This window comes from Colobus angolensis, unplaced genomic scaffold (genome assembly GCF_000951035.1).
Source record: "Colobus angolensis palliatus isolate OR3802 unplaced genomic scaffold, Cang.pa_1.0 Scaffold47, whole genome shotgun sequence".
NCBI lineage: Eukaryota > Metazoa > Chordata > Mammalia > Primates > Cercopithecidae > Colobus > Colobus angolensis.
This window is the reverse complement of record NW_012118154.1, coordinates 3,564,053-3,574,510: the sequence shown is the minus strand read 5'-3', so window position 1 is coordinate 3,574,510 and position 10,458 is coordinate 3,564,053. Positions and strand designations below refer to the sequence as shown.

At 51.4% G+C, this 10,458-nt stretch overlaps 1 protein-coding gene across 1 annotated transcript in view; it reads right to left on the bottom strand.

Moving 5' to 3' along the window:
• Positions 1-2,060: 2,060 nt before the first annotated feature.
• Positions 2,061-10,458, bottom strand: part of POLR2A (polymerase (RNA) II (DNA directed) polypeptide A, 220kDa) — a 40,201-nt gene continuing 31,803 nt past the window's right edge. Inside the window, exons 20-29 of the mRNA XM_011958523.1 lie at positions 8,720-8,944; positions 7,702-7,948; positions 7,259-7,359; positions 5,379-5,483; positions 5,109-5,291; positions 4,665-4,868; positions 4,334-4,520; positions 4,086-4,199; positions 3,753-3,902; positions 2,061-3,655 (exon numbers count right to left, since the gene is read on the bottom strand). Coding sequence (XP_011813913.1) covers positions 2,499-3,655; positions 3,753-3,902; positions 4,086-4,199; positions 4,334-4,520; positions 4,665-4,868; positions 5,109-5,291; positions 5,379-5,483; positions 7,259-7,359; positions 7,702-7,948; positions 8,720-8,944 — 2,673 coding nt within the window. The 3' untranslated portion in view covers positions 2,061-2,498. The remainder of the gene's footprint in view (positions 3,656-3,752; positions 3,903-4,085; positions 4,200-4,333; positions 4,521-4,664; positions 4,869-5,108; positions 5,292-5,378; positions 5,484-7,258; positions 7,360-7,701; positions 7,949-8,719; positions 8,945-10,458) is intronic.

Here is a 10,458-nt window from a genome sequence, read left to right as displayed (position 1 = left end):
CCCAAATATGCTAGAAGACAATTTTACAGAATCAAAAAATCTCAGGGAAATCCAAACAGGATAAATGAGAAAACTACGCCTGGGCACACGGTGATGGTTAATGTTATGCATCAACTTGACTGAGTTAAGGAACGCCCAGAGAGCTGGAAAAACATTGTTTCTGGGTGTGTCGGTGAGAGTGTTTCTTGAAGAGATCGGCATTTGAATCGGTAGACTGAGTAAGGTTCTCTTGTACCAGTGTAGTTGGGTATTGTCCAATCAAGTGAGGGCTTGGAAAGAACAAAAAGATAAGAGGAAGGGTGAGTCCTCTCCTTGAGTTCAGACATCCAACTTCTCCTGCCTTTGGACCTAGGAGCTCCCGATTCTTGGGTCTTTAGACTCTAGGACTTACACCAGCACCACCACTGCCACTGCCACCACTACCACCACCCCACCTCCAGTTCTCAGGCCTTTGGACTCAGACTGAATTACACCACCAGCTTCCTGGTTCTCCAGATTACAGATGGTAGATTGTGAAATTTCTTGGTCCCTGTAATCGTTTGAGCCAATTCCCATGACAAAACCCCTCATTTTTGCTGTGGGGAAGCTCAATAAATAGAAAAAACAAAAACATATGTATATATATGTATATATATAAATATATCATATAAAAGTAATGTGATTATTTGCACAGAAGAGACATACCTGTCTCCCCCAGTGATTCTGCTTCTCTGGAGAACTCCAATACACACACCAAAGCCAAACTGTCAAAAACCAAAGAACCAGAGATAAAAAGAAAATCTTGAAAGCATTTAGAGAAAAATAACAGGAAATAATGATCCCAAAGACTGTGAACTTCTCACTAGAAACTGTGAGGGCCGGAAGGTAGGACATCTTAGGGACTTCCCTTTCAGAAGCCCCTCTCCCACAAGGGAGAAAGCTGTTCTCCTTTATCTTTTGCATATTAAACCTCTGCTCCTAAACTAAAAAAAAAAATTTTTTTTAAGTGCTAGAAGAAAAAAATAAACCTGTCACACCAGAAGCTTATCTCCAGTGAAGATACTCTTTAGGAATGAAGGCAAAATAGACATTTCCATACAAAAAGAAAACTAAGATCATTTATCACCAGCAATGCTGCTCTGTAAGAAATACTAAAAGTTCTTGAGGCAGAAGGGGAATGATGTCACGGGGAACTCACTTTCAGGAGTGAGAGCAAAAGCTAAATAGGGCAGGCGCAGTGGCTCATGCCTGTAATCCCAGAACTTTGGGAGGCCGAGGTGGCCGGTTCACCTGAAATCAGGAGTTTGAGACCAGCCTGACCAACAGGGTGAAATCTCATCTCTATTAAAAATACAAAAAGTAGCTGGGCATGGTGGTGGGCGCCTGTAATCCCAGCTACTTGGGAGGCTGAGGTAGAATTGCTTGAACCTGGGAGGCAGAGGTTGCAGTGAGCCGAGACTGCGCCACTGCACTCCAGCCTGGGCAACAGAGCAAGACTCTGTCCAAAAATAAATAAAAAATACCTAAAATAAACCAGAAATGACTTGCAGAAGATGTAGAACATTGATACCCACATTAAGGTGCTAATGAAAGGGGAAAAAATGGCCAGCTAAACCAGCATATTACCCCCAAATCCTTTAACTTCAGCTTCTGTATTACAGCATCTGTATCATCTTTTCATTCTTGGTTTGAGGCCAAAATAAAAGTACATTTTGGTTCATTTGTTAGTGACTCAAGAATTAAGTGTAGGAAAAAATACCAGAAGAAAGTATGCCTCCTAGTGGTGGGATTAAGGGTGATCCTTTTTCTCCCTCTGCATTATACCTTTCTATACTTTTCCACATTATTTATGACAATCAGTAAAACAGGTTGAAAAGCTGTTATAGCTAATATCACCTTAATGCAGGACAAGAGCTGCATCTGTTGTGACTACAACAAACTCGGCATAGAGCAGGGGCTGTGCGCAGGCTCAGTGACTGGAAGGTCCCCTCCCCCTAACAGATAAGCAGCAGCCCAGGCAGGAGGCAGGAGGCAGGGCCTGTGGGTCCCCTGAATCCCAACGAAACACTCCATGGTCATACTTTTGGTCAAAATTAGTAAACTTTATTTAAACTTCAAAAAAATAAAATAACAGACAAAAGGCAGCTTTAGCTTTGTTCTTCTCGAGGATCAGCTGTAACCACTCAGAGCAGGAACTACCCCTAAGTTAAAATGCCCTTTACCCGCCCCCACATCAAGTCACAGGCAAGGAAGGATCTTCAATTTGGGGACAGGCAGGGGGTGGGTGGGGTAGGAATGAGAACACCACTGGGCCAGTGGGTTCTGACAGCATGAGTGGAGAACGAGACAAGAGTCTGCATCAGAAACGGGATCCAGAAGTTCACCAACAGCTCTGCCACAAGGCGTTTATGTACAAGGGAGCTGGGCTGGGGGTGACACCCCACGAGGGAAGCAAGAACTGCACAGCAGCATGGGCAAGCTGCCCTGGACCCTAGCCTGCTGCCGCACCCCACGAGCCTTCAGTTCTCCTCATCACTGTCATCTGGGCTGATGGCCGGGCTGGTGAGGCTGTAGGTGGGGCTGGTGGGCGAGTAACCAGGGGAAGTGGGAGAGTAAGTTGAGCCTTTGGGAGAGGTGGGCGAGTAGGTGGGGCTGGTGGGTGAGTACTTGGGAGAAGTGGGCGAGTAAGTGGGACTAGTAGGTGAGTACTTGGGAGAGGTTGGGGTGTAGACTGGAGAGGTTGGGGAATAAGTAGGGGATGTTGGGGAGTATTTCGGGGTGGTGGGTGAATAGGTGGGACTGGTAGGAGAGTACTTGGGAGAGGTGGGTGAATATTTGGGACTGGTAGGTGAGTACTTGGGGGAGGTTGGGGTATACTCTGGGGAGCTGGGACTGTAGGAAGGACTGGTTGGGGTGTACTTGGGTGACGTTGGGCTGTAGCTGGGCGAGCTGGGGCTGTAGCTGGGTGAGCTTGGGGTATAGGTTGGAGACTGTGGTGTGTATCGTGGGCTGGAAGGGGAGTAACTTGGTGAGGTCGGGGAATAACTGGGTGATGTTGGAGAGTAGCTTGGAGAGGTTGGGCTGTAGTTAGGGCTGGTAGGCGTGTAGTTGGGACTAGTAGGGGAATAGCTGGGTGATGTCGGGCTGTAGCTGGGTGACGTTGGGGTATAATTGGGACTGGTTGGAGAATAGTTCGGGCTGGTGGGTGAGTAACTTGGGGAAGTGGGTGAGTAGCTGGGGGAGGTGGGTGAATAGCTTGGAGAGGTTGGTGAGTAGCTGGGGGAAGTGGGAGAATAGCTGGGTGAAGTTGGCGAGTAGCTGGGAGATGTCGGCGAATAGCTGGGAGACGTTGGTGAGTAGCTGGGAGAGGTGGGCGAGTAGCTAGGGGAAGTGGGCGAGTAGCTGGGAGAGGTGGGCGAGTAGCTGGGAGAGGTGGGTGAGTAGCTGGGAGAGGTGGGTGAGTAGCTGGGAGAGGTGGGCGAGTAGCTGGGAGAGGTCGGTGAGTAGCTGGGTGATGTGGGACTATAGTTGGGACTGGTTGGAGAGTATGATGGAGAGGTAGGGGAGTAGGAGGGTGAAGTGGGGGAATAAGAGGGACTCTGGGGTGTGTAGCCCCCAGGAGAGCGGGGCTCATAGGCAGGTGACGTTGGCGAGTAGCTGGGAGACATGGCACCACCTGTGGGGAAACAGCCAACAAAGGAGATGAGCAACGGACAGACTCACCCAGAACTGAGGAGAAAACAAACCTGGCCCGACAGATGGCAACAACTCACCTGGTGAAGGGATGTAAGGGCTTGAGGGACCCGGGGACCCCGGAGAGCCCGGTGTGGGAGACCAGGCAGGGGAGTAACCTGGGCTGAAGCCACTGGCATCTGATGCAGCACTGGGAGAGAAGCCAGCTGCCCCTGGGGTCATTCCACTCCCTACAGAGTAGGAAAAGCAAGTTAAGGCCAGAGCTGAAGATCAAATGCCCCCAATTCTTCCTGCCCACCTTTCACTAGCCCTCTGCGGCCTTTAAGAGTTCCAACAACGGCTGCCGTTCATGATCCTAGCTCACCCACCTCTGAACCACCTGGAGGGCTCTCTTCCTGGATTAGGTTACTCACCAACACTGGGGGACCAGGCGCCGTAGGCAGGGGTTGCACCCTGGTTCCAAGGCGTCATGGCAGGAGAGATTCCACCCATGGGACTGGGTGCTGAGCCAAAGAACATGCCGGTGGCTGCAAAGAGGCACACAGGAAATCGTGAGGAGCAAGAACAGCAACAACAGACTAGCGACACCCTCCCACCCACAGCCTGCCCCACCGCTTCGCCAACACAGGCAGGTACCGGGCAGCTAGGGCCTCATACTCACGTCCAGCAGCCCCCAGGCCGGGGATATTGGTGGGGATCTCCATGCCATACTTGCACTTCTCTGCATCAAGCAGTAGGTCAAAGCAGCCAGTGCCGGCTGGAGCCAGCTGGCCCAGCATGATATTCTCAGAGACCCCCTTCATGGGGTCGCTCTCGCCGTGTGCGGCTGCTTCCATAAGCACGTCCACCTGAACAGAGCAGACAGGCCCCATGAGACCCCCACCACACACAGCACCTGGCTGTCCCATCACCATAGCCCAGCCGCCCAAAGTGGGTGCCCTTCTTCCCACACTGCTCCCTCCTTCTGCCCTATTCAGAAATTCCACTGTTACCGTTTCCTCAAAGGAACACTTCATGAGTGGTCCTGTGTCCTGGCGGTTGACTCCATGTCGGGTGATGGCCATTAAATGGCCACGACAGGTCATGGTATCACACAAGAGAGCCAAGTGTCGGTAATTGACATAGGAGCCATCAAACGAGATGACGTGGTACAGCTCCCGCTCCAGGGCCTTCCGCACAGCTTCAATGCCCAGCACCTGGCACAGGGGAGGGAAGCAGAGGGGAGGGTCAGGACTGAGCAACTCTGCTCTCTTTCCTGTTTCTGCCACCACCCAGATCCAGGGAGGGGGTCAGGAGCCAGGACATCCCATACTCAGAAATGGGTTCAGGCAGACAAAGTCTGAGCCTGAGGAAATCCTGTGAATGGACAGCACAGAATGAGGGGCCTGAGAGCCAGAGATCCACGAAAGGCCGCTGGGCAGCACACTAGGGCTCACCGTGAAGATCTCCACGATGTCATTGGACGTGGTGCGCACGGGGTCCACATCCTTCTCACTCAGCACCCGCATCAAGCTCACGCCGTCTGTCTCCAGGATCCACTCCTGCAGGGCCTTGAATTCCCCGTCCTCCGTGATGATGATTTTCTTCTTGTTGTCTGTCTGTGGCAAGTGCATGTACACCTGTGGGAAAGACAGCATGCTCAGGCTGGGCAGGGCGGGGAGTTGGGGAGCAGGAGGAGGAAGGCGGTGGCGGAGGGGACGGCTGACCTTGCTGATCTGCTCAATGCCCTGCAGGGTCATATCTGTCAGCATGTTGGACTCAATGCAGCGCAGGAAGACGTCATCATCCATCTTATCCACCACCTCTTCCTCCTGCAGTGAGAGTGAGGTCAGCACTCGGCATCCTCTGGTCTCTTCCCTGGCTCTCACCTCCAACTACAGCCTCCTTGAGGGCCTAACAAGTCAGTCACCAAGCTCAGCCCCTCACAGTTCCAGTGAGACAGGTTTTTCTTTTTTTTTTGAGATGGAGTCTCGCTTTTATCAGCCTGGGCTGGAGTGCAATGGCATGATATCGGCTCACTACAACCCCTACCTCCCAGGTTCCAGCAATTCTCCGGTGAGACTTTTTATCCTGATTTTACAATATTAAAAGCAGCCTAAGGAAAGGCACCCAAATCCCACGAACCTATCACAACTTCCACTCTGGTGCAGTCCTGCCTAGCGAGAGGCGGGCTCCATAAAAGTGCCAAGTCCTCCAACCGCTGTACCCAAACACATACCATTCCCTGCTCTAGCACTTAACCGCGTGTTCACCTAGGCTGCCGCTGGCATGACAGTGATCTCTTTGAATGGCCATATACTGTATTCCATCAAGACCTATCAATGCTTTTATAACTGTTTTCTGACAGCAGTTCAGTAGTGAGTGAGTTCTTCAGTTTTTTGTTTGTTTGTTTGTTTTTGAGATGGAGTCTCACTCTTGTTGCCCAGGCTGGAGTGCAATGGCGCCATCTTGCCTTACTGCAACCTCCGCCTCCCAGGTTCAAGCGGTTCTCCTGCCTCAGCCTCCCAAGTAGCTGGGATTACAGGCATGCGCTACCAAACCCGGCTAATTTTGTATTTTCAGTAGAGACAGGGTTTCTCCATGTTGATCAAGCTGGTCTCCAACTCTTGACCTCAGGTAATCTGCCCGCCTCGGCCTCCCAAAGTGCTGGGATTACAAGTCTGAGCCACCACGCCCGGCCTGAGTTCTTCAGTTTTTATTACTAAAGCACCAGGGACCAACATGTGCTAAACAAGTATCTCAGGAGCCATGCCCAGGAGTGAAGTCACTGATCCAGCCTTTTCATGGGTCTTGTTATGCCTGTCACACGACTTCCCCTAGGACATAGCAATTCCTACTATGCAACCTGCCCCCAAGTCTGGCCCCTGCCTCAGGGCTGGGGTTTGTATTCCCTAAGCAAAGCAAGCTGCAGGAGGCTCGGGAGAGGAAAGCCAGGTGACAGGGCAACCGGGAGGCACTCCTATGTCCTATTTCAACACCATCAGTTTTATCTATTCAGCCGGTGCTGTGGGTTTTGAAAATCGTTGCTCATCACCATTCCCTATCCCGAAATTAGGTGGGTACGATCCATCCCTCAATGTTTATTGTTTGAGACGGAGTTTCACTCTTGTTGCCCACGCTGGAGTGCAATGGCATGATCTTGGCTCACCTCAACTTCCGCCTCCCGGGTTCAAGCCATTCTCCTGCCTCAGTCTCCCGAGTAGCTGGGATTACAGGCACGCACCACCATGGCTAATTTTGTATTTTTAGTAACACGAGATGGGGTTTCTCCGTGTCGGGCAGGCTGGTCTCGAACTCCTGACCTCAGGTGATCCGCCCGCCTCAGCCTCCCACAGTACTGGGATTATAGGCCTGGGCCCCGTGCCCGGCCGACCCTCAGTGCTGGGATTACAGGCCCGGGGTCCCGCGCCTAGTCCCACTCAGTGCTGGGATTACAGGCCTGGCCCCCGCACCTGGCCCCCCTCAGTGCTGGGATTACAGGCCTGGCCCCCGCCAGTGCTGACTGCATCTTCTTTTCTTTGGTCCCTAACATGATTCATGAGTTTTACACACGTGACACATCAACTTCTTCCTGGATCCCTATTACCTCCTGCATCTTGTTCTCATCGCTGTTCATGATGCGAATACGGAGCACCAGTTTCTCTGCGTTGTCATCATTAAAGATGCAATTCAAGTCATCTCCAAAACCTGGGGGGGCAAGGAGCCATGAGAAAGGCTGCAGCTAACAGGACTGGCCCCAGGCACTGTCCATTCACAGCTCCCTCTGAGCAAGGCTCTTTTGGCTCCCCACTCCTCCTCACAGAAACTTCCTTTTTCATAGAACCCCTCGGAAAGAGGAAGGGGGAACACTGAGAAGAGAAAGGGAGTGCAGAGGGGACCTGGAGAGTTGGAGGATGCCTTGGATGGGCGGAACTGGTACGTGGACGGGGTGAGGGTGGGTAGCTCTTCAGGGGCTCAAGTGCAGTGAACACGACAGGTGGTAGCACAGACAGTGGGGCTCCTGAGCCAGGCCTGCCCTCCTAGGCTTACCAGCATTGATCTTTTCAGCAATCTGCTCCATGGTCAGCTTCCGATCAGTCATGTGCTTCCGATCCAGCTCCACCCGCAAGAGCCAGGGGGAGATTCGGGCCACATCAAAGTCAGGCATTTCATAGTAGACATTCACCCACTCCTGATCCTCTGCCACCACCGTGCTCTGGGGGTTGGGGTCATAGTAGATGGCTGTGTTGGCAGTCACTTTCCTCAACGTTGTATGCTCCAGGCGGCACAGAATATCCTGGGAACAGACAAAAGTCCAAGTCCATGACACAGGGAACCGAGTAGCTCTAAATGCCTCTTCTTCTTTTTTTTTTTTTGAGACGGAGTCTCGCTCTGTCGCCCGGGCTGGAGTGCAGTGGCCGGATCTCAGCTCACTGCAAGCTCCGCCTCCCGGGTTGACGCCATTCTCCTGCCTCAGCCTCCCGAATAGCTGGGACTACAGGCACCAGCCACCTCACCCGGCTAGCTTTTTTTGTATTTTTTAGTAGAGACGGGGTTTCATCGTGTTAGCCAGGATGGTCTCGAACTCCTGACCTCGTGATCCGCCCGTCTCGGCCTCCCAAAGTGCTGGGATTACAGGCTTGAGCCACCGCGCCTGGCCTAAGGCCTCTTCTAACTCTCCTTATCAAGGGAATCCAAAACCCTTTATTCCATGGGAAGAGTTCTCCTTTTTTTTTTGAGATGGAGTCTCACTCTTGTCCAGGCTAGAGGGCAGTGGCACAATCTCAGCTCACTGCAACCTCTGCCTCCCAGGTTCAAGCGATCCTCCTGCCTCAGCCCCTACTAGTAGCTGGGATTACAGGCACGCGCCACCACGCCCAGCTAATTTTTGTATTTTTAGTAGAGACGGGGTTTCACCACGTTGGCCAGGTTGGTCTTGAACTCCTGACCTCAGGTGATCCACCCGCCTTGCCCTCCCAAAGTGCTGGGATTACAGGCGTGAGCCACCATGCCCAGTTGAGTTGTTCTTTTCTTCCTGCCAAGAAGCCCAGCACCCCTGGATCCCCACCTTGGCTCTCTCAGCATCTCGTGCAGACTGGCCCAACAAGAAGACAGTAAGTGAAGGGGTCTTTGGCTTCTTGGAAATGTTGATGAGCTCCTTAAGTCGGGGCACACCCAGCGTCACATTCTTGGCAGACACACCAGCATAGTGGAAGGTATTCAAGGTCATCTGGGTGGCAGGTTCTCCAAGGGACTGTGCAGCCAGAGCTCCCACCATTTCCCCAGGATGGGCCTAAGGAAAAGAGGAAAAGCTAGCATCAGACAAAGCCAACGCCTCTCTTTTGGTTAATGAGAGCAGGATGTGGATCCGCATCTGGCTTATCACAGTCAGGGCTAGAACTGTAACCTTAAAGGACATGGGTAGATGAGTTTGGAAAAGGCAGACAAACTCTAAAAGGAAAAAAAAGAAACTCCTATTTGATCACCCCCTTCCTCACACAAGAGGTTCCATTTATAGGATACCATTTGGCACCTGGTATGCAGCACATCCAAAGAAAACTACTGTACCATCTGAGATCCAAATTTCTTTCTTTTTTTTTTTTTTCCTGAGATGGAGTCTCACCCTGTCCCCCAGGATGGAGTGCAATGGTGCAATCTTGGCTCACTGCAACTTCTGCCTCCCAGGTTCAAGCAATTCTCCTGCCTCAGCCTCCCAAGTAGCTGGGATTACAGGTGTGTGCCACCACACCCAGCTAATATTTTTTTGTATCTTTAGTAGAGACGGGGTTTCACCATGTTGGTCAGGCTGGTCTCAAACTCCCGACCTCAAGTGATTTACCCGCCCGGCCTCCCAATGTGCTAGGATTACAGGTGTGAGCCTCTGCGCCTGGCCAAGATCCAAATTCTAAACCTATATTAAAATTACCGGGTAAATATTCATTAAAATACCGGGTAATTAAACAGCTAAATAGGAAGCTCCCCTATGTTTTATGAGATAGTCACATATGAAATTAAAACTGTAATCACACAGTATCTAACTTTTTCAGACTTCTTCCACTAAGTAAATATACATTTAAGGTTCATCCCTGGTAGAAATAGGATTTCGTTAATGTTGCCCAGGCTGGTCTCCAACTCCTGGGCTCTGGTGAACCTCCTGCCTTGGCCTCCCAAAGTGTTAAGATTATAGTTACGAGCCATCGCATCTGGCTTATCACTGTCTTTCTGTGGCTTGACAGCTCATTACTTTTTTTTTCTTAGAGTCTCACTCTGTTGCCCAGGCTGAAGTACAGTAGCATGATCTCAGCTCACTAATGCAGCCTCAACCTCCTGGCCTCAGGTGATCCTCCCACCTCAGCCTCCCAAGTAGCCATGATTACAGGTGCACTCCACCACACCTGCCTAAATTTTTTTGTAGAGATGGGGTTTTGCCATGTTGCCCAAGGGTGGTCTTGAACTTCTGGTCTCAAGCGATCTTCCTACCTCAGCCTCCCAAAGAGCTAGGATTATAGACATCAGCCACTGTGCTTGGCTGTTAGTTATTTTTTTTTTTTTTTGAGATGGTCTCCCTCTGTTGCCCAGGCTGGAGTACAGTGATGCAATCTCACTCAGCTCACTGCAACCTCTGCTGCCCAGGTTCAAGTGATCCTCCTGCCTTAGCCTCCCAAGTAGCTGGATAACAAGCGTGTACCACCACACCTGGCCAACTTTCCTATTTTTGGTAGCGATGAGGTTTCACCATGTTGGGCAGGCTGTTCTGGAACTCCTGACCTCAAGTGATCTGCCTGCCTCGGCCTCCCAAAGTGCTGG